This window comes from Colletotrichum phormii, assembly GCF_030913505.1.
Source record: "Colletotrichum phormii strain CBS 102054 chromosome Unknown BDP81scaffold_25, whole genome shotgun sequence".
NCBI lineage: Eukaryota > Fungi > Ascomycota > Sordariomycetes > Glomerellales > Glomerellaceae > Colletotrichum > Colletotrichum phormii.
The window spans coordinates 693,384-715,057 of record NW_026851467.1 but is presented as its reverse complement, the minus strand read 5'-3'; the positions used below and the strand labels follow the sequence as shown (position 1 = coordinate 715,057).

The window sequence follows — 21,674 nt, the reverse complement described above, 5'->3', positions numbered from 1 at the left end:
ATCTCGGACCCATCCTCCAAGATTACAACTAGATCTTGAGGGTTGACTTCCACAACGCGAGAGTTGTAAACAATCTTGGCAGGATGGCCAGGCAAACCTGGATCGAGGCCTGTTGCTGCTCGTAGCAGAGCATCTTTGAGGTCCTGCCGATGGACCATCCACCACTCTGAACCGAAGCTTTCGAGACAGTCAATTCTTGATTCTTTAAGTAAGTTGCCGTTTTGGTCATAACTCCTGAAGCCATCTGACACAACAGCTTTCAAGGACTCTTTAGTAAGTCCAAGTCTGGCTGCCATTTTCGAGCCATTTGGACCTAGCCCAACAGCGGCACCGCTTTTCTGTAGCTTCTGGGCTGTTACGCTCGTATATGGTGACACCATGAGCCTCTCGCAAGACGCGTGCTGCGGCGAGTCCGGCTATGCCGCCGCCGATAATGGCAACTCGAAGTGTTATGGGGCCTGGCATCTTGATGTCCGGGCAGTCCGAGCTTGCCTCCAGGAGTTGAATACTCGAAACATGTTTCTATCAAAGGGAAAGCAATCAGAGGAAAGACTGTGTGATAATAGTCTAAGTTTTATCTCGACCGCGTCTTACTTTCATATTGACGAACGTGATGCATCACTCGGCTATGAGGATGGCCACAGCTTCTCTGAATCGGAACTAACACAAATAGCATATATCCCTGAGAGAATCATGACTCGACTCCCGCTTCTACCTCCCGGCATTGAGATAGACTTTTGTGTTATGCCCGTCGTTCTCGGACGGCAGGTGGGTTCAGCTAACACCCGGCTTTCGGAAACCGGAGTCCGGAAAACCTATTCGTAGATCTCAACTTTCCGTGCGACCAAAGATCTGTGACTGTGGTGGGGGGCTTGGTATTGCTCAAGTTTTGAGACTTGCTCCGTCGGATGTTGGCCTCCTTGCGAAAACGGAAAGCCGGCTTTCAGGTTCGATGAACTAGCTTGAGGAGAGATGTGTTTGATTTGACTCCACACGCTTAATCCAACCAGGAGCTACTCATTGGTGATTGATTTTTGCAATTTGTTAGGCACGATGAGTTGTGGGCAGCTCGGGGGTATCTTGATCATTTCCAGACTAAGTCATGTCGTCAATGAGTGATGACGAAAAGAGGCCGTCTTTTCCGATGTACTTAATGGGCAAAGGGAGTGATACCAGAGAAACTTGAATGTATTCCTTCGTCGACATTTAATTCATTGGGGCACACAATTATTGCCGCAAACTCGAGCCATGTTGTCAACTATATGGGCCTGGGCTCTCCTCTGCGGTGTTGCTGCTGTGCTCGCCTATCGCCGATCAGTCTCCAAGCTATCTGGAATCCCCTTGGTCGGATTCGAAGTGAAAGACCCGAAACAACGGAAAGGCCAATACACCTTCAATGCTCCCGGTATTGTGCAGAGAGGATATGAAAAGGTACGCAGCTTCATGCTTTGAGCTAATTATTCCGGACTAAATAAGTACATTAGTTCAAAGACAGAATATTTGGCGTAGATACCGCAGATGGTACGAGCAGTTTGCCACAACACTCCTCAAGTATGTGTGCTGACACCTTATGTCAGGTATCAAACTCGTCTTTCCGCATCAACATGTGGACGAGATCTCGAAAAAACCAGGGCTTAGCTTCCAGAATTCCCTTGACGAAGTAAGTTCAAGAGAGGGACTGAAAGCCAGATATGCCATGCTAAAGAGTCTAGGACTTACTGATTGACTACACGTACATGGGCGGGTTGAAGCAATTTGCACTGTCTACTTTCAAGCGGGAAATAACACCTCATCTTCGTCAGTATTCCCTTCAAGATTCTTCCTATGCAGTACTAATTTCGGCTTTTTCCAGCCATGTTCATTCCGGACTTCATTTCACTTATTGACGGTTATATCCCCAACGCGCTTGAAGTTCCCAAGTCTGAAGGTATGTCATGTATACATTCTATCCAATCAGCCTGATCGACTTGCAGGCTGCAGCCAAATTTGGCTAAATCTAATACCGATAGAATGGACTCCGGTCAACATCTATCCGAAAATGCTTCGTATGCTTGGCATACTTACGGCAAGAGTCATGATTGATAGCGACGCCCCTCACAACGAGACTTGGGTTACTCTCACCACCAAGTATCTACACGCAGGGGTAACACACGCGCATGCTTTGAAGTTCTGGCACCCGATGCTGAGGCCGCTCGTTCACCGATTCGTGCCAGGATACGCTGAGGTGCAGAGGCAACTCAACCTTGAGAGGTCGATAGTTGTCGACGCAATTCGCAAAGTAGAAGAGCGTGAGGAGAACGGAGTACCGGAGCCTCAACCGACGAGTGTGCTCTACCATATGTCTCGCAAAGCACCAGGCACTTCTTCCGCGGTCATCGACATGCATCTCAAGGAGCAACTGAATCTTGCTGTCGGGAGAATACACACCACTTCAGCCGTCCTCACTCAGACGCTATTTGAGCTTTCTGCGCATCCGACTTATGTCCCAGAGTTGAGAAAGGAAATCATTCACACTTTAGTCAAGTTTGATGGAGAATTTTCAAAAGCAGCTTTGTGGGACATGCACAAGTTGGACAGTTTCATTCGCGAGACTCACCGTTTGAGCTCGCCGAACTTGAGTACGTCAGCCATCAATCATGTGCCCTGAGTGTAGTTAACGATGTCAAAGCAACTCTGCAGAGACGGGTTACCCAGGATGTCACTCTTTCCGACGGCACCTTCATCCCTAGTGGAACGAAGCTCGAGTTTCCAACGTTCGCCATCCACCGTGATAGCGAATTCTTCGACAACGCTGCCGAGTTCGACGGCTTCACATTCTTGAAATTGCGCCAGGAAGATGACAAAGATGGCGGAAAGCATCACTACGTCAGCACTCGTAAGGATATGTTGGGCTGGGGGCTAGGCAAGACGGCATGTCCTGGCCGATTCCTGGCCGACATTGAGATCAAGCTGATCGTTGCATTCATCCTGATGAACTACGACATCAAGAACCCGGATGGCCAAGGCAGACATTCGCATGTCCGTTTCGAGAATCAGGTATGACATCTCATCTATCAAGGCCACACGGGCAAAGACTAAGATTCAGCAGGTTTTTCCTGATCCTGTCAACCCGGTCCTCATGAAGAGGATTCGGCGAGAGGATATCGATGAAAACGGGCATCTCAGAGAGTAGAACTTAAACATATCTGCCTTTGCCGGAGAGCAGAGCCCCAAATAATGGAATCAGAATCATCTGATTTCGATTCCAACGACCGTGAAGCAACTGATAGATGCCTTACTTCGTGTAAGCCCTTCATATGACTAGGCCCTACAATTGCTCGCGGTATTCTTATCACGGATCGATGTGCAGTTCCAACGGAGTTGCACTTGACATTATTCATGACAGTTTAGTCTTGAATCAGTGCAAGTGCGACATCCGCGGACTAGGCGTTATTATTGCAAATCCCACCGGAATCGGTTGCCGAACCCTACGTTTCCGAGAATCCCGTCGCCGTGGTCCACTCAGATCAGAACTATTTCGATGAATGACCGCTTCAATTAGCTGGAGATCTCCGTCCGAAGTCCGTCCGGGTGCTTGAGTGGTTGGTTTCAACTACTGACTTCCGGCCAGACTGCCCTACTCGTGCACCCATCCTTTCGCCATGATTTCGCCCGGTTCGCACCCCTTTCGGACACAATATTCCGAATTCGAAACAACTCCGTAGATTCATGGTCAGCACTGCTACAATACACTTGATTTGCTGCATGGCAGAGCATGGCCTATCAAATCGGGACGACTGACGATGCTGCGCCGAGGAATCGCGCCGTGAGTGGTCCCATCTTTCCGCTATGATTGAGAGAGTAATGGATACTGATCAAGGCCTAGTGTGACTTTTGCTTCGAAAAGAAGGTAAGCACTTGCTGGATTCGTAACAAAGTTTGCCATTCAGATTGCGTACTGATTGCTGGAAAGATCAAGTGTGATAGAGAGGATCCTTGTGCCAATTGTTTGGCGGCCACTGTGGACTGTTTGCGCAGACGGCCCAAGAGAACAATCAGACATGCAGCTTATGTGAGGCGAGTTTTGAATCTTCGCACGAGATACGAAGAGGTTCAATTTGATGGACGAATACACCAATTGACACATGAACATGGTGTAGACATAACCCATCTGAGACTACATCGACTTGGAGAAACCCTCCATTGTCAAGAATAACACCCCGCAACTCACAAACTACTCCTCGCCAAGTCTTGGAAGGCCACTCTGAAATTCACCAAGAACGCTCAGAGCCAAGAATTGACGGCGAGGAAAATAAACCGGAGGGAGCTCCTGCTTCCCAGAACAGCAAGCAAAAGTCAACATGTTCTTCCACCACTGAAACCGGGCCAGCTGCTGCACAAGCTCATAGTCATATTGGATCGGAGTTGGAGTCACGCATGGGGCTAGATGCAGGAAAACGAGAAGTTCTCAGAGCAGCTTTAGCGTTTGCAAACCAGGCGTCTCAGCAACCAAGCGTTGGGGCATTTGAAGAGGACACTGGAGAATCTTTTGATGTCTTTAGCGAAACATCTTACCCGACAGCCGAGAGTCTTTATCTGATACTCTCTAGTAAGTAAGGCATTTGCATGTTCGCTGGGAAATAGTGCTGATGGAAAATAAAGTCCATGACAAAGTGTTGGCCAGGCTTTCACTATGGACATCGGGTCTGTCATTTCCGAAGAGATACTAGAACGTCAAGCTCTTGGACTGATTGAACAGTCTGTCAATGGTGCGGCACGTGTTCACTACATCGTGAACGTCAACTTCTTTGTCTGGATGTATTTGGGAGCTTCCAGCTTTCAAACCACAGGCTCTGTAATGGCACAGCATCTTATATTGAGACGACAGAAGTATGAGAAGAACTTACGGGCAGTCTTATGCCGCATAGGCGTTCTAGACCAGCCAAGCTTGCCACTGCTTCAAGCCCTGCTGTCCGGTGTAAGTAGAGCGCAACTCCCTCTGCTAACCATGCGATACTAAGACGTCTAGGCCATGTTTATGTTACTCTCGGGGAAATTGGAGATGTGCTGGCAGCTGAGTGCATCAGCATCGAGAATATGCATGGCCTTGGGTGGACCTCGCAGAATCAGCTCCCAGACCATGGCTATCCATGAGCTTCGAGAAACTCGGTATACTTTATCGATCTGCTACATGTTTGATAGAGCGCTTGCTCTGAGTATGAACCGCTGCCTCTCTCTGCCCAGGTTTGACATGAACCCCACGGAGCTGGTGCCCACTGATGCAGAAAAGCCATACACCTCACTCATTCAAGTCTTTTTACAGCTGGCTGAGGTTCAGTCAGATGTTGTACACCACGCGAAGACCAAGAAAACAATGGAAAATGTCGAAACTGTCCAAACATTACAAGGCAAGATGTGGAAGATTAAAGAAACAGTAAGAGAGGTAATTAGCCAAGACCATCAACTATGAGGGTAACTTTTGCTGACTCGGAATAGGGTCAAAAGCAGCCTTTGCATACCAAAGAAAAATGTCTTCAGGCGGAGTGGATGGGCGTTGATTTCGTCTATCATTCCGTTATGACATCTATCGTTAAGCTCCACCCGTATCTTCTGGATGATGCCGGTTTATATCAGCAATTGCTCGGCTACGCTCGTACGTCGCTTAGTTCTCTTTCAGAGATGTTGAGCCTCGCCAAAACCTTGGTAGACTTTCACTTATTTCGGGTTTCGGTGTCGTGGTGAGTATCTCTATTAAATTTCCTTCGCTTAAGTGCTGTGGCTAAACACTCATTGTGTAGGCTCATTTTGTTATATCCTGTTTATCCCTTCTTCGTCATCTTCACACACACCGTCAACACCTCGAGTCTTCAAGACTACCGCTTGATCACGCAGATTACAACAAGCCTCCAGGAGTTTGCTGGCCATAATCCAGCTTTGATGGGAGTCCAAAAGTTATTTGAGGAGTTCGTTAAACTTTGCACCCCTATCTTCGATAGGAACAAGTCAATTGATGCCACATCTCCGGCGCTCCCAGAAACAAGAGGTTCATCACCACATAGGACTGGGTCGCAATTACACCATAATAGGATGTCTCAAGGGCTTTCGGGTCCTCCTGAGATAGGGTCATTCACATCTTTGATACAGGACGCTCTATCCATCCCGGCAGCAGGGGATCATGTGGTCAGCGGAATCACATTTCCCGACTTGAGCACTCTGGAGGAGAACGAGTTACTAGCAGAGTTGTATAGCACACAGCCATCTATAGGGTGGATAGATGGCAATTGGTCTATACAGTAAACTTGAGACACAACTGTAAAGGCTAAGATCAATCAAGAAACATCCCTCCTGATACATTCAAACTGGTACCATTGATCCAGCTGGCTCTCTCTTCTGCCAGGAACGCAACAGCGAAAGCAACATCTTCAGATAATCCGATCCAATCATCTACCGGGGTCCTGGCATCGAAAATCTGCCTCAAAAAGGCGCCGCCCGTTCTCTGCAGTTCTCCAAGAAACTGTGGCGATTTGATGATACCAGGAGACACTGCGTTGACGGTACACCCGTAAGTTGGCGGTAGCTCTTTGGCTAGACAACGGGTCAGAGTCGCAATCGCACCCTTGCTAGTTGCTTATGCCAATTGTTGAACCTCAGGATCTGTCGATACAGCAGAAGTGATGTTGATTATCCTGCCGCCGCCACCCTCCGACTTGGTTGGGAGATGTGGCAATGCCGCCTGACACTCCAGGAATGGCCCACGGACATTGGTGGTCATCGACGCATCCCACAAGTCGACGTTTGTGTCCTCCACTTTGGCGAGCGTTGCTTTGGCTGCATTGTTGACGATGATGTCGAGTTTCCCAAACTTGTCGACGGCGGCTTGCACAAGATGAGAGGGGCCACTCGTGGTCGATATGTCTCCTTCCACGGCAATCCAGGGGCTTTTCAGGCTTTTCCAAGGATCATTCACAGTGCGTTCCAAATCGGGCCAGCCGTAGTTGATGACCACGGAAGCCCCTCGAGCTGAGAGTTCTCTAACAATGGCAGCCCCAATGCCGGATGAAGAGCCCATCACTAGAGCCACCTTGCCTGCTAGCGCATTTGGGGCGGCGTCTTTGGAGGGATTGATTCTCTTGCGACTCGCAATAGCCTCCATGGTTGAGTTGTTGATCAATTCTTTCTTATCCTACCAATTTTCTCCTATAGGGTATCGAAAGCTGAACGGCAGAAAAACTTGAAAGATCTCTATTATACCATAGACACATTTCAATGCTACTTGATTGCATCCATAGTCTCCAGGCAGACAGGTTGCTTGTCACGACCTTGTGCTGTGCATTGAAATTATGCAGAATGCTCTGAACAAGTGCGAAAAGATCGGCGCGCCGTCCATCTCAACCCCTAAATTCAGCTCCTCGATAGCGCCAACAGAAGACCCTTGCTGCCATCACAGCAGAGAAGCCAGTGTTTCTTGAATAGGCCTTCATTGGTTGAGACTTGGGTGAATGACACGTTCCAAGGACGCAAAAGAAAGCACAGGATGCAGCCTTTTGGTTTCCCATACCAGACTCTTTCAGCCCCCAGCTTATTCACCAAGACCACCGCCGGAGGGAAGCTAGCACAGAAAAGAGCCAGCGTTCCACGTGTACGAAGTACAGAGTACTGGTCCCACTAATCAAATGATCATGAATACGCATTTTCCGCAGCAAGATGCTTTGGCGATGGGAGTACGGATAGTTTGCTGTTAAAGGTTATGTGCGCTTTCACCTGCTCTTTGCATGCAACGAGATACTCTCACTCTCCGAGTAAGATAAAGGGTCAACGAAGGGCAAGTAAGTTATCCGTATAACAAAAGTAAAAATGAGGAGCAAAACAGCCCGCCAAACGGGCAAAAGCTGGCAAGTCATGTCACCCAGAGAACACCGCTGGGGGCAATAGCTAATCCTCGAGAAACATCCTCAATTTGACGTCACTAGTGTCAGCAGCAGCACCCTTTATCCGACTCATACTAGTCTAAATCCTCCTTAGATTGCGCCTTTACCTAAAGGACGCTCCCTTTGTTCGGGAGCTAACGCCGGACTTTAGGTCCCCGCCTTACGCTCCACGCTCTGTCGGGTTACCCTCCCTCCAGTGTGTCCCTTCTTCTCTGTTCATTCTGTCAGAAATTCTCCATCACGAAAGAATCATCACGGCGAAAAGCACATGAAGTAGATCAAAATGGCCGAATCGACGACACTACCACCTCTATCAAGCCTGATTCAGCCTGCGATACGAACAGTGGTATCTGGCGAGGACAATTGGAAGGGCAAGACGAGCCCTGCGGAGAGGAGGAAGATCCAGAACAGGCTCAATCAGCGAACGTGGAGTAAGCCGCGCACCCACCTCATGCAACCTGCTTACGCCCGCCTTTGATTGCCCATCGTTTGATGGAATTTTCGACCACATCTCGTCCAGTGACATGTGCTTACTCGTCTATCTTTTGCGACAGGACAACGAAGAAAGGCTGAAAAGCAACAGCAGCGCCAGGCGAAAACCCGACAGTCTGGTACGGACGCCAGGAAACCCTCGTCCTCTTCCTCGTCCACCAACTCGTCGCCGCCGTCCTCCGGCGCTCTCGTAGCAAGCTCGAAGTGGGCGGCGGCATTACCGGCCGCCACCGTGGCCAATGATGATGGCACGACGACCTACGTGACGATAGAAATGTCTCGGCCGGGCCTGTACAAGTCGAAAAGGGGCGAGCGGACGTGCGCTAAGAACACGACGTTGATGGCCTTGACATACATTGGGCGGCCGCGACAAATGGCAGACCTTCGAGACGAGGACCTGGACGACTTATACCAGCTGTTCCTACAGCACGCGCATCAGAGTCGAAGGAGCCCGAGCCCGGATCCAATGTCGGATTTACTGATACCACTTGTGCAGTTCAATTTGTTCCGCGGTCTGATGGAGAACATGAAGACGCTGGGTATTACCATGCCCATGATCTGTGACGATGACTGCGTATCCCCATTTGGAAGCGATCCCGTGTACAATGTCAACACCGCATGGAATGTCCCGTACTTTTTGAAGCCAACGGAGACGCAGCTGACACGAGTACACCATCCCTGGCTCGACTTCCTCCCCCTACCGAGGATGCGGGACAACTTGATCAAGGCCGGGGATGACTGGGATGATGAGGCGCTGTGTCTAGATATGATCGGTGACGGAGATGCGCCATCTGGACAAGGAGGCATGATTCTGTGGGGAGAACCATGGGATCCCAATAGCTGGGAAGTCACGCAGGACTTTGTCGAGAAGTGGCGGTGGATCCTCGAAGGGTGTGAGGAGATGATCAGATCGTCTAACTTTTGGAGAGCAAAACGAGGCGAGAAGAGACTGAGGGTGAGAATATAAAGACACGAGTTAGCCCCCGTGGCCTCAACTGCATCAACGCCATGTTCCACGATTGATTGACGCTTTTAGACCAGGTGCCTGTGAGTTAGCCGTGCCATTGACAGTAGTTAAAAATCAGGTGGAATGAGACAAGGTGACCGACCAGTATTTGACCATCTGCGAGGCGCTTGCAAATGATCCGACCTTCGGCAAGCTGGTGAGGCGAGGGCCGGGTGGCATTGATCTCACTACGCCCGAAGCACCGCGCACTAGAGCAATCTTGCCAGCTACATGTCCAAATCCCCTGCAATCACTCATGCGGTCCTTGATTCGATTCAACTTCGAGAGGTGGGGGATTAGTCGCCGGTGTTACTCCTCGCTCCAGCATCAATTTCGGCCAACAAACAGGACGATGAAGCTTGGGAACGTTGTAAAGAGACCATCAACTACCGTATGCGCCTCAACCTCGCAAACTCGGACGCACCAGGCATAGCAAAGAACCTCGGGCTAACTTTTGTTGACGACAAATCCTTGTTCGATGGGGCCTCCAAACGCCAACTTCGATCTCATTTTCGCAACTGGTCCCTGGAAGTATTCCAGTCGGAGAACCCAAGGGCGAAGGATATAAACGCAGGGCTCGGATATTGGATGCAAGGCTGTGGTGTTCCTCGATACGTGTACTTCTTCGAGGTAGACCTAGAGTCCCTCCGGAGCATCGTGTTCGAGGCGCCTCAACCGCCTAACTACGATCTCGACTGTGAGAGCCACATCAACTTTATCGACGCCTACTGGAAACCGCTGAGGGAATGGACAGATGTGCTACGACATACAGACCAAGATGAGATTGATGCCTTCGAGAACGCTCATGAGCTTATTATGGGGTGTGGGGAAGAGAACGTCGGATGGATGAAGGTGTCTATCGAGACAATGGGTTCCGATTGGTATGAAGTATGGCTTGGGAGTATTGGCGGCGATGCCAGCATTTGGTATGCCTTCTACCAACGCCCGCCTGAAAAGGTGTACTGGTAAGAAAGCTATGAGAAGCTTCTCGCATTCGTTACAACGAACGCATCGCTCATCTGCGTTTCTTTTGCGACGATGAGCATGTCCCGATGCCAGAACCATCTTCAATGAACGAGGCGCATGTATGGCAGGGGTTGGCGCCAAGGCAACGAGTGCCTTCAGACGCCGCGCCCCTGCGTCTCAGAAGGGGCTTGGATCGAGGGAACCAACACCTAACAGCACACCTCAATCTCAGAGAATCTCACCTTTCTCGTGACGACGTTCGCATGATGAGCTTTCTCCCCAGGCCCTTCCTGAGCCCGAATGCTCCATTCTGTTCAAGTAGGATCACAGTTCGCCTTTAGAAACAAGGCTCCTCACCCTCATCGGCGATTCCTGCCCATTGGCCACTCCTCTCCAGCCCCTGGCAGCTACCGCTGCACAGCAAGCGACGCGAAAGGCTCAAAGCCCAAAATGGATGTACCCTGCGAGTCTGAGCTGATCAGGGACGAAACCCAGGACTTTGGCAAATGGGGATGGGTATTCTACCGGTGTACCTACGACGACGATGACGCTTGGGCTCGCTTCAGAGGCATCATCAATGACACATCCCGAAAACACAGCGAGTTCTACGAATATCCGGAAATCCTCGATAATTGTTTGTTTGTTTGTTATATTTAACGCCGTGGCGGCAAGGGCGCAGCCGCCCTTGCGGCCGACCTCCCGAAGGGTATATGGCGTGGAGAGCCGTCGCCCTATAACTATTGCTAGATACAGTTCAAATCGTCCTCCAAATCGTGCCTTATGGCTACTATGCGTTCTATCTGTCCCTGGTTCCCGCTGGTGCCCCAGTTCCATTCTTGAATTTTTGCGGCTTAAGGCCGGATATGTCTGGAGAGGGCGGCCTGCCGAAACAGGCCCCTCGTACATGTTCTGATTTGTACAAGACCATTCCTGCCCCAGTACTTGGTTGACGACGTGTACTCGCCGCATATCCACTTTTTCTTGGTCGGAGGGTGTGGATATGAGAAAACCCTGGCGAGGGCCCGGAAAGGGTCCTAGGCCCCGCATTGGGCTCTGCCCTACCCTTCCCACAGGTAGTTAAAGCAGTTGCCGGCGGCTGGAATCGAACCAGCGACCTCTGGGCTCCAGAGGCCTTGCCAGGTGTATGCCACTACACCACGCCGGAAATCCTCGATAAGATGAAATGGACATTCTTGGAAGACAAGCAACAATTCGATGGCGCTTCTACGGCAAAGTTGCGTGCTCACTTCCGCGAGTGGGTGAAGCAATCAGCACCACCGAGGGATTCATCAGAAACCCCGCCCCGAGAGCCCAACCCACCCGGCCTAGAAAGCAGTTCTGACAACACGATGTACGATGAATATTTCGTCCAAGTAGACGAGATATCGCTGCGCAGTGTCGTCTACAAGGAGTTGCCGCCGGCTGAAGCCAACCTGTACATCCGCAGGCACATCAACCTGGTGAGCACCGACTGGAAACCCGCGCGACTGGAGGATTACCATGGAGACAATGTCATCGAAGACCATTTCAGCTTTCCGGAACTTGAGGGATGCACTGAGGAGAACGTTGGCTGGATGAGTTTGGCAGTGAGTGAAGTCGGCCCGTCTACCTTTCAGAGGATCCCTCATCTGTGGTACATCATTTATGAGAGACCTCCTGATATCGTGTACCGCGTGTAGGTAATCGAATCAATTCCCAAAGACATGCAAGGCGTTCGTAGTGGAATATCGTCGTGTGCTTTTTTATTTACTTGCTTTTACCTGTGTCATTCAGACCTACGCAAGTGTTGATATTGGGATCATCAAATATAGGTTCGCGGCTCGCCGACGGCCTCAACGCGAGGTACCCCGACTCCAATGCCAGTCCGGCAGGAGTCATGTGTCCAAATTCTACTCCGTGATGACCATCTCATCCTTGGCGCCATCTGTTTCGAACCAACCCTGTTGATACATCGCCATACCAAAGCCTGACGCCTGGCTAACCGCCATGCACTTGTCCATGATCCACATCTTCGTATCTTTATCCGCAAAGGCAGATTTGAGCACCGCTATCATGGGCCAGAACATACACCAGGCATTGAAACCAACACCTTGTACGGTACAGGCAGAGTCTCTGCCGTCGAATCCGAATACAATACGGATCTGCTCGCAAACTTGCTCCATCGCCGTCAGTCCATGAGGGAGGTTGACAAGCGTTTTCAATTCCTCGCGCGTGGGTTCTCCGAGAGCAATGGATAAGCTTAGAATGTACTCGATGAGATGGAGCCGGATCGTGAGGTAGAGTCCCTTTGCTATCGCATCGCTCGCGTCCGACTTGCGGCCCAGTAAATGGTTGAACGAGTTGAGATTCTCGTCAACGGCGCCATCTGGCCCGGGTTTGTTTCGCGGTCCGGGCGATAAGATTCTGTAGTTCGCAGCCGCTTCGAGATCGCGTATGATGTCGATACCCGTCTGAAAGACTTCTGTTACATGGCCGACGGATGCCCGTCCGATGTCTGGCGATGATAACACGTGCTGGACCATGTTTTTGTAGTCAATGGCTCGAACGAGCAGCGGTTCTACCATGCCGCCTTTCGCCCACGCTGCTTGTTTCAAGCCCACCAAGACTGGTGATCGGCCTTCTTGGCCGATGAATATTTCCAGCATCTGGGGTAGCTTAGTAAAGGAGCCAGAGCTGGCTTGGTGGTACAATAAGACTTACCCCTAGGTGAACGACAAATGCGAGTAGGCCCTTGTCAAGCGAAGTAGCGACGCCCTGTTCGGCCCGATACCTGAGAAGTGCGAGAGAACCTCGACAATGTGATGTTATCTTTCTTGGTGATGTGTCTGGTGCTATTGCCTAAAATTGTCTCAGCACCGTATACCAGTAGGTTCCCATGGTATTCAAAGGTGTCACCCGCCAGCCTGTCTCAAGTCACTTACCTCAAAGAGGCCGAGGGTGAGTAATGCGACTACAACTGAGTCGTCTTGCGCTGTCGAGTTATCCTTCAGTGCGCCGCCAATCTTGCTGATCGCTTTGCCATAGTGTTGCCGCGCTTGAACCATCAAGCCTGCCTGGCACATCTGCAGAGAGGAGCTGGCTAGTGCCGTAGCTTTGAGAGCCCCTTGCAAGACAGGCGATGAGGCATCCGACGATTTGATGCCGGGGAAGAGGTCAAACAAAGCGACCTCACCTCCGGAGGCATAGTTGGAGTAAAAGTGGTTCAAGGAGACGAGCTCGGAATCGATACGAAAGGCCTTCGGCACGGCCGCCGGCCTCCTCCGAATCTCCTCTTCCTCAACTGAGTCTGGTGAGGTTCCCTCCTCATCTGCCTCCAGGATTGACGACTTTGAGCCAAATGTGCCTCTTTCTTTGAGTCGTTTGGCGACGCGGACTTGCACTTGATGAGCTGCCGACGCATTTTGCTGACGGTGTACAACGGCCCACGGATCCGCATACCCCGGACACGCCCTCCCGAGACTCGTACAGCGGTTACACGAAGGTTTCTGAAGATCGCACTGGCGGCTTGCGTTAGACTCAATTCACTTCAATAACCAACTTTGGAAGTAATTCATGGGCTTTTGGAGTCTCAGTACTTTGACTTTGCGCGCCTTGCAGGCGAAGCAGCTCGCTGACGGCCGACATCCCATCGTATCCGTCGGCTCCGGTCCTCTGTGAGCGATGAACCCCCTGGTGTGATCCCGACCCCCCACCACTTCTGCGTAAAAGATGGAAAGTTAAGCCAGCTCTGCGGTGAGCTCAATCGGACATGATTTGATGAGGGGAGCTCGTGGGATACCGACGACGGCGACGGCTTCTTCGGGAACGCGGCTTCTTCGGGAACGCGGCTTCTTTGACCTTTTGTGAACTGATGATCACTGCTGGTCGTTGGCTGAGAATGAAGAAAACACAGCTAATTAGGGCGCGGCCTGGCGTCTAGGTATTGAGGCTAGCTGTTCTCTGGTCCCAGGTACTAGTCGTGCGGGGGCCACCTCTGGACGATTAAATTTTCAACGAAGGGTTCCAACGCGCAACGAGATGGGATACTCGTATGAGAAACTGGGTGACTGGCCCAGTGACGAAAGCGTCAAGGCAGACTGAGGTGATGGTGGTGGCGTCGAGTCATTTGTGGGAATTTCTCACACCTCAAGCTTGAAAAGTCTACCAGCTGGCACCCATTGAACCCGGAAGCTTTGGAATAGGACTAAATCGTGTTTGATGACGTGGTCAAAGCGCCGAAACCTAAATCATTGTCTTCCGGACGGTCAATGGCGGGATTCTTGTCGCATGGATGGTATTTCACAGGCTTCTGAGGTTCATTTAAGCTTTACAACGCGTTGGACTTCCCATTGTTGATGAGACTGTGTGACATGAGGGCTGCTCCAAGACTCTCACGCAGCGTTAAAGGGGGTTGGCTGGGCGGCTACCGAAGACTCTCTTAGGACCCAAGCTCTTTCGTCCCGAAAGATCGGGCAGATCGGTAAAGCCTCGAGCCCCTGGATATCAAGGAAACTGTAGCCTCGGCCTGCCAGAAATAGCATTCGTCCCGAAACTCTCAATGAGTTCATTTCTCTATTGCACTAGCCGCCATATTTCTCGCTGAGTTCGAGACCCGTCGACTAGAGTGGATCAATCACACCTTCTTTGACGTCCTTTGACTCTTGAGGTCACCCAAACTCCTGGAACACGCACATCAGACATTTTGGGAACCATTCACTTGGCAAGCCAGATATGAAAGGGCCGTTTAGAGATGACAATGACTGAGACACGTCAGAAGAGCTCGGAGATGAACGCTCATTGCCTACTTCACGCGTTCGAGGTGGAACACGGTTCAGGCACGGTTTGGGACGACCCTTGGTTCGACGAGGTATCAGAACGCGTGAGGACGATGATCGCTGATGACAAGATCTCATGTAATTGATTCAGAAATACCATCATTAATGCTGATGACAACTCCGGTGTGGTGTAGAGCCTTCTCGGCCGAGTGCTCGCCGATAGACTTTCGTGTTCGGTCTAATACACCGAACGCGCCTCTCGCTGCCGTTTACTCTCTTCTTGTTCGCGCTGGACGTAATACTCGACCATATCCTCCAAGTCATCCTCCCATCTATGAGTTTTTCCTGCGAATTCGATGTTTGTGAGGCCCCAGTTGACCAAAATTGTGTTGATCTCTCTGAGGCAGTTGGCTTCTGCGATACCCCCATTCTTTTCAGGGATGACTATATCTCCGTGCTCCTTCCTCAGTCCATGAATCTCTTCCTTGCGATGCTTTCCTGCTGTTCTTCTTTCTTTTGCTTGGAGCAGTTCAAATGTCGTAATCTCCATTCTCCGGCGGATTCGCCCGCTCTTAGAGAGCCTTCCTTCATCTGAAGTGGCAGATTTCCCAGTGCTACTGGTTGTTAAAGTTTGGCTAGACAAGCTGCGTGTGGTGTGTGATATGACTGCTTGGAGGCGGAGATCATCTTTGAAGTTTTCGAGTTCAGTGTCGTGAGCTTGCCGTAGCTCAGCCAGGAGCGTGCGATAAAGCGTTTCGAGTACGCGACGCTGGATGCTATATGCTGCTACTGCGACTTTGATTTCGGAGGTAGTTGGCGCCTTCTCAGTCATTGGGTCATTTTGTTTGGATCTAGCCAATATCTTTTCAAGACCTAAAATGGGTTTAGGTAGGCGGGTCGTCTGATTTGGATGCATTTGTTTCTTGCTTGCTCTGAACTTGGTGAGACTGGAGGTGAATGGTTCCATGAAAACGTCGTGGTGTATTTAACTTTTGACAAGTTCAAGGAACGAATTTGACAAGGTGTAATCCAAATCCTGGAGGGCAGGAATTCCAGGGAGGAAACAGTCTGATAATACCATCTCCTCTGCAACTATCTCCGAAACTTCTCATGAAGACTAAAAGCTCAAAGTCGAAGTGGTGGATTTTGTCAAAGATATCCGTGGAACCTCAAGAACCTTGGGGCCCAAACTCAATGTTAGCCACAATTCCATGGACGCTGACCTACAGTACGAAGTATTTTTATATAGAACTGTAATTCTAACAACGTAATGATGGGGGTGATTGAAGTATTGCATTTCGAAGCTCATTACTTCATAGCATTCGTGACTGCTCTAAACAGAACCCTGGACCAGATTTTATAACCCCTCTCGTTCAGATGGACGTGGTCTGCCAAACACTCAACCATATCAACTGAGGGTGGCGCCAAGAACTCTATCCGGCCTGATCTTTTTTTTTTTGGAACTCTCGAACAAGCTCGAGGTAATTCACATTCGCTTTCTCAACCAGCTCATCCTTGATGTCCTTCCTCCTGAAGAGCCCGACGAGAAGCATCTTCCCACCCATCTCGAGTAAAGCCTCGACAATCAAGTGAAGTAGCGCCATGTCGGGTTCCCTCATTCCGCGCTTGGGGTGCAGGTTGTTTGTGCCCACATGCAACACCCATAACTTGACAGTACGGTTCCGATGGGTTTCCAGTAGACCGCCAATGGGCCTCGAGGGCTCTGATGAGCTGGTGAGTCGATAGATGACGTTTTCGAACTTGTCGCCGCCCAAGCCAGCGTTGAAGACGCCTTGTAAGCGTCCAGGGCTGGCCGAAGGGGTTTGAAGTTGGTGCTGAGCCATGGTTTCATCGCTGATCATCGTCGCAGAAGGCCATTGGTCGAAGCTGGGAGATAAGCCAGTTGTGATCATGCGTTCAATCATGGAATCTCCCAGCAAGACAATAGACGGTTGCTCAGGGTTGTCTTCAAGCTCTACAAGATGCCTATCACGGGATGTCTCGTCAGATCGCTGCTTGTATTGCCGTATAGGTTCAGATTCTCCATCTTTTCAGATTTCGGCTGCTTGGTGTCAGGCAGACTGCTGGGCAAAAGAGGATCGCGAAGAAGTTCGGGTTGCTGGTGCAATGCAAGTAGTTCAATTAGAAGACTCCATCTGCTTTTGAAAGTGAATCTAAGGGTCTGCTAATGACTTGACAATATTTTAGGTTAAGGTTGTATAATCCCCCCCGCATGTCGGAGTGTGCTCACGGTGGCTATGCAAATCTCACGAACCTGCCCAGCCCGCCGTTGACTCATCCGGCGTGCATCCTTGGCTTTTCATGAACCACGACCAACATTTCTTCATCCGACTGAATGCAGCCCATCAATAAGAGTATCGCCCAACAGTTAATCTCAGGTCGAAGGCTCCTTTTGCCGCCAGTTGCCCGATGCTGCTGATCTGAGTGGTTGAGAAGATCTCGTGCTGTTCTCGCGGTTCTCGCGGTTCTCGCGGTTCGAGTTGTCGTATCTGGGCTTCCGCCAAGCCGAGCGCTCACCGTTATCCTTCTCATTTTGTATTTCTGCGGGCGTCGTACGGTCCTTGAGCTTGTCGGGCATGGCGCGAGCAACATTGACACGCAGTCGGCCGGTTCCCCAAACCTTGCGGTCCAGCGCGTTCTTTGCTACATCGGCCTCCTCAGCTGTCGCGAAATCAACAAAGCAGTAGTGGTGTTCACCACCCTTGGCCCTAGTAGACTCATGAGGAGTGATGCGCTTGCTGATTGCTAGTCTATATCGTTGGGGTCAGATTAGGTGCTGCGTAAGGAAGTGAATCATCACTAGCGAAGGGTCCCTTACGACTTGTGGCCCCCCAGAATCTCCTGCATCTCATCCTGGTGTTGTGCCTGATCAACCATCGGGCCCAGTCCTCCAACATAGAGCCTCCGACCGTCTCCCTCCGTCGCGGCGACCTCGTCAAAGTGCTTGATGGCGCCATACGGTCCACTCTCAATGCCGCCGTTCCTGCCAGTGCGCGCCGGCGATCTGCCGGCCTCATCGCCGCCTTCACCCCGCGATCCGGACCAATCTCCCCACCTGTTGAAAGCAGGTTCTCTGTCGCTTTGCCATCGGCTCCGGTTCTGCTTCTTGGGCTCGCAAGGGCCGACCTTCAGTGGTCTACCACGGAGGCGCGCATCAAGGGAGGATAGTGCCCGCTCAGCGTCCTCGCGCTCAGCGAAATCGACGAAGCAATACCCGGGGTTCCGAGCTGAGACCGGATCCATCGAGATATGAATCTTTTCGTAGCCTTCATAGCCGTTATCCTTCAGCATATCCTCGATCTCGGCGGGTTGGACGCTGTAGAGCAGGTTGCCCAGGTAGATGCGCCGACCCTCTTCCAGGGCGGCGGGCTGCTCCGATGGTGAGGCCATGGTATCAAAATGTGAGATCCAAAAGGGAAACGAGGGTTGACGCGACTACTTCACAGCCTTTATGTTTGTCGACCACGTGTCGTTGGGAGCGATGTGAAAGATCAGAGTTTGAGAGGTTGAGTTGGACCCTAGTGAGGGGCAGGAGCCAAATTCACAGTGGGGTAATTCGCGTTTTTGCGCCTAGGGTTCGCCGGCACAGAAAGCTTATGATACTTGGTCGTCCCATTGGTCTGCGAACAATGTTTGAATAGTATCATAAAACGCTCTTGAACTACAAGGTCCTCATTACCCATAATTGCATTAAAGAGTCATGGTATCAAATTTCAACCCAACAACGTGCGCCTTAAACACTCTCGGTTCTTTCACAACCCAGCTCAAAGGATGAACACGGGCTGTCTGTTCCCAATCAACTCACTTTTGGGCATCTGCACATCCTTCTTGTCGAAATCATGCAACATCAACCAGCAAATCATCCTGAAAACGAGCGTATACCAAATTGCCAAACGTTGCATCTCAACATGCTTGGGCACTATCGTTTCCCACTGCGGTAAATCTGCCAACCTGCTGGGCTGCGGGGGTTCCGGTAGATCGTTCAGCTGCTCAGTCTCGATCCGATGAGGCCACGTCTTGACCCTGCTGATGCCCGGTGTCGGCGTCGAGTCGTCGAGAGCCTTGGTAAGAGACTCTCCAGGATTGAGTCCAAACGGCGATGGGGGAACTGCGCTGCCAGCTTGGGGTGAGCCGTTGCCCAAGCGCGATCTCCGTTTCTCGGTGTCGTCGTGTATGGCCCTCGAGACGACCTCGTCGTCTCGTTTGCCCCTCTTGGCAGAGTTGGTAGGCACTACACGCCATAGTATGCACTCAAAGTATGTCTCCATGAATCTTTGCTCCCTCATCTCCAGAGGAATACCAAGCAGGTCCCGAAACGAAATGTTTTCTTTTCCCTTCTTCTCTGGGCTGTTGATAGCTGCTAGCACTTCCTGAAGGTGGCGACGTAACACGTCGAGCACGATCCCCTGGTCTCGTTTCTTCAAACTGTTGTCTGCCAACTCGATAGCCTTGTGTAAAAGACTCATTCTTTTGCTCGTTAAAGGCGGATTCTCGTCAAAGTCATTGCTCATCTCCTCCGCCGACTCAGAAAGCGCTCTGATATCATCAACGGCGGCTTCGACCCTCTCGTCGACAACAGTCTCGGCCTCTTCCTCGACAACCGTAAGATGATTCATTAACAGTCCGCTAAAGGCGATAAGCAGGCGCTGCAGGGATAACGATTCTCTGTCCCACGGGAAGATGGTGGGATTGGGCAGGAAACGAAAACATCTCCCTTCAATGTGCAAAACTCGTGCGAGCATGCCAATCACTTCGAACGTTACTGTTCAGGAAGTTAGCCGAACACGCTCAGAATGGTCCGATAGACTGATCACATACCAGAGAAAAGATGTCTGTCTTTCTTCCCTTCCTTATAGAAGAGCGTGGTTTTGCCGTTACACCCTATCTGGGTCAAAGTCTCCGCAATGGCATCGCGGCTGCTCAGTTGAAGAATTTCGACCTTGGTGCCAGTTTCTGAGGACGTCTTGAACTCCCTCTGCCACTCCAAGTCTTCGTCCGGGTCATTCTTATCTCGATAAAAAGTTGGCACTCGCCCAAAACAGAGCTCCTTCACTTCAGATGTCGGAATCACCCGTCGCTCCTCAAACACAGTTGGGCCGGTTTTCTCAAAGACAAAGACGACACCCGAGTCAGACACACGTGAGCCGGTCAGACTATAGCCGTTTCCTTCTGCGCGGTACTGATTATTGTCTCGGTCAAAGACTCTCCAGTAGAGCCCAAGTATCGCTGCAAGCTCGACCAGGTGGGAGATCGTAGAGGTAGCGTATGGCTTCTTTATGGAGGGGTTGGCATCGAAACTTCTTTTCTTTGCCTGTACTTTCACGGCCAAAGTCGGCTCAGGCAGGTCCGGGATGATGGAACTTGGCAACCATTCTCCCTGGAGCTTTTTGAACTCCCATTCCTTGGAATCTTTCTCCATTCTTTCCACAGCGATCAAAAGATAGACCCATGTTGCCAGCTCATTATTGACAGTATGGACCTTTTCGGTAGGCTTAGACGGTTTTTCGTTGTTGGATCCATTAGCCAATCCAGGGTCTGGAAATATTTTCTTATAGTCGAGTCGGTTCTTGGTACAACTTTCCTCGGTACCTTCTACAGCCCATATGTCCCCCTTTTCAGGCTTGTTCATGTTCTTTGGAGGGGATAGAAAAATGATTGGCGCCTCGAACCTGACCTCGAGACGCAGCTCCTTAAACTTTGCCCGTTTCGTCGTGCCTTTCGCCCATCCTCCCATCACGTCGTCGGTGCAATTCGGAAGTCCTTTAGCCGACGCGAAGATCGCTTGCATGATTTGTAAAGTCGCTGCAAAGAGTGCGACTACGGAGACGACGAGGGCGACAATCGCAACGACTGTGTCGCTCCCTCCGTTAGCATTGCCATTGCTGTTGCTGCTGTCGCTCGGGCTATTACTGGTATTGCTGTCGGCCATCCTGACAGATTCTCACTCGGTGGAACACCGTAGAAGATTACGAATGCGACTGAGAGCATCAAAGTCCGAGGTCTATGCCAAGAACTGTGTCCCATACAGCTGGGACTGAGGACGAGATGGAATCGATGCTACCCCGCCGAGGAAGATTCCGTTGATCACCGGCAGAAGTGGGTCGCAAGTGGACAAGCCGGCGCCGGAGTTGTGAGCACGTGGGCGGCGGCGACTAGCCGTCAAGTGTCTTAGACCAAAAGTTGGTGAAGGTGTAACTTAGAACGCCATTGCTTCGATCGAGTTGAATTTCTCGTCGAGAACGGGACATAAGTAAGCAGATTAAGAAGACTAAAGAGGAAAGTTGAGAATGAGGCCTTTGTGAACTGCCGCAATTGCTGATTTTGCATCGGTTCGCCCCGTCTCAGAGGATCGCGGCTGCAGCTGAGGCCGCTTATGCGGCATCCCTGGAAATGCGCATCATGAGGTCCAGCTCGGCCCATGGCGCAGCCCAAAAGAGACTGAAAGAGACACTACGGATGTCCGGGTTCTGCGGCCTGCGTAGCCTGCCTGATAAGCAACAACTAGAAACTGCGCAATTGGTGGCCTTC

At 50.9% G+C, this 21,674-nt stretch overlaps 11 protein-coding genes and 1 pseudogene across 12 annotated transcripts; 5 read left to right on the top strand and 7 right to left on the bottom strand.

The window, feature by feature from the left end:
* Positions 1-2,038: 2,038 nt before the first annotated feature.
* BDP81DRAFT_330693 (cytochrome P450) lies at positions 2,039-3,042 on the top strand (the record flags this gene model as incomplete). Its single annotated transcript, XM_060585437.1, has 2 exons — positions 2,039-2,618; positions 2,669-3,042. 2 exons carry the CDS (start codon positions 2,039-2,041, stop codon positions 3,040-3,042), a joined length of 954 nt encoding a protein of 317 aa, XP_060440335.1.
* Positions 3,043-3,754: 712 nt separating this feature from the next.
* On the top strand, positions 3,755-6,441 carry BDP81DRAFT_502080 (uncharacterized protein; the record flags this gene model as incomplete). Its single annotated transcript, XM_060595554.1, has 8 exons — positions 3,755-3,805; positions 3,866-3,889; positions 4,156-4,592; positions 4,654-4,957; positions 5,009-5,413; positions 5,476-5,632; positions 5,687-5,717; positions 5,778-6,441. The coding sequence occupies 8 exons, from the start codon at positions 3,755-3,757 to the stop codon at positions 6,274-6,276; spliced, it is 1,908 nt and encodes a 635-aa protein (XP_060440334.1). The 3' UTR covers positions 6,277-6,441.
* Positions 6,126-7,439, bottom strand: BDP81DRAFT_438290 (uncharacterized protein). The gene has a single exon (XM_060591310.1). The coding sequence runs from the start codon at positions 7,130-7,132 to the stop codon at positions 6,608-6,610; it is 525 nt and encodes a 174-aa protein (XP_060440333.1). The 5' UTR covers positions 7,133-7,439; the 3' UTR covers positions 6,126-6,607.
* A 551-nt stretch (positions 7,440-7,990) lies between these two features.
* On the top strand, positions 7,991-9,501 carry BDP81DRAFT_438288 (uncharacterized protein). Its single transcript, XM_060591309.1, has 2 exons — positions 7,991-8,338; positions 8,462-9,501. The coding sequence occupies exons 1-2, from the start codon at positions 8,191-8,193 to the stop codon at positions 9,364-9,366; spliced, it is 1,053 nt and encodes a 350-aa protein (XP_060440332.1). The 5' UTR covers positions 7,991-8,190; the 3' UTR covers positions 9,367-9,501.
* A 195-nt stretch (positions 9,502-9,696) lies between these two features.
* Positions 9,697-10,523, top strand: BDP81DRAFT_113722 (uncharacterized protein). Its single transcript, XM_060581508.1, has 2 exons — positions 9,697-10,102; positions 10,160-10,523. Exons 1-2 carry the CDS (start codon positions 9,799-9,801, stop codon positions 10,372-10,374), a joined length of 519 nt encoding a protein of 172 aa, XP_060440331.1. The 5' UTR covers positions 9,697-9,798; the 3' UTR covers positions 10,375-10,523.
* A 298-nt stretch (positions 10,524-10,821) lies between these two features.
* BDP81DRAFT_453934 (uncharacterized protein) lies at positions 10,822-12,050 on the top strand (the record flags this gene model as incomplete). Its single annotated transcript, XM_060592882.1, has 3 exons — positions 10,822-11,005; positions 11,125-11,309; positions 11,445-12,050. The coding sequence occupies 3 exons, from the start codon at positions 10,822-10,824 to the stop codon at positions 12,048-12,050; spliced, it is 975 nt and encodes a 324-aa protein (XP_060440330.1).
* On the bottom strand, positions 11,459-11,536 carry BDP81DRAFT_t312 (annotated as a pseudogene). The gene has a single exon. The product of its transcript is annotated as a tRNA-OTHER (tRNA).
* Positions 12,051-12,086: 36 nt separating the features above from the next.
* On the bottom strand, positions 12,087-14,204 carry BDP81DRAFT_383460 (uncharacterized protein). The gene is made up of 4 exons (XM_060586932.1): positions 13,947-14,204; positions 13,293-13,868; positions 13,072-13,209; positions 12,087-13,016 (listed from the first exon to the last, which is right to left on the bottom strand). Exons 1-4 carry the CDS (start codon positions 13,998-14,000, stop codon positions 12,261-12,263), a joined length of 1,524 nt encoding a protein of 507 aa, XP_060440329.1. The 5' UTR covers positions 14,001-14,204; the 3' UTR covers positions 12,087-12,260.
* A 1,159-nt stretch (positions 14,205-15,363) lies between these two features.
* Positions 15,364-15,957, bottom strand: BDP81DRAFT_330608 (uncharacterized protein; the record flags this gene model as incomplete). Its single annotated transcript, XM_060585417.1, has 1 exon — positions 15,364-15,957. One exon carries the CDS (start codon positions 15,955-15,957, stop codon positions 15,364-15,366), a length of 594 nt encoding a protein of 197 aa, XP_060440328.1.
* Positions 15,958-16,393: 436 nt separating this feature from the next.
* On the bottom strand, positions 16,394-17,259 carry BDP81DRAFT_438282 (uncharacterized protein). Its single transcript, XM_060591308.1, has one exon. It carries the CDS (start codon positions 17,048-17,050, stop codon positions 16,559-16,561), a length of 492 nt encoding a protein of 163 aa, XP_060440327.1. The 5' UTR covers positions 17,051-17,259; the 3' UTR covers positions 16,394-16,558.
* A 261-nt stretch (positions 17,260-17,520) lies between these two features.
* BDP81DRAFT_330524 (RNA recognition domain-containing protein) lies at positions 17,521-18,536 on the bottom strand (the record flags this gene model as incomplete). The annotated part of the gene is made up of 2 exons (XM_060585406.1): positions 17,521-17,896; positions 17,965-18,536. 2 exons carry the CDS (start codon positions 18,534-18,536, stop codon positions 17,521-17,523), a joined length of 948 nt encoding a protein of 315 aa, XP_060440326.1.
* A 374-nt stretch (positions 18,537-18,910) lies between these two features.
* BDP81DRAFT_330656 (uncharacterized protein) lies at positions 18,911-21,075 on the bottom strand (the record flags this gene model as incomplete). The annotated part of the gene is made up of 2 exons (XM_060585431.1): positions 18,911-19,908; positions 19,965-21,075. The coding sequence occupies 2 exons, from the start codon at positions 21,073-21,075 to the stop codon at positions 18,911-18,913; spliced, it is 2,109 nt and encodes a 702-aa protein (XP_060440325.1).
* Positions 21,076-21,674: the final 599 nt, after the last annotated feature.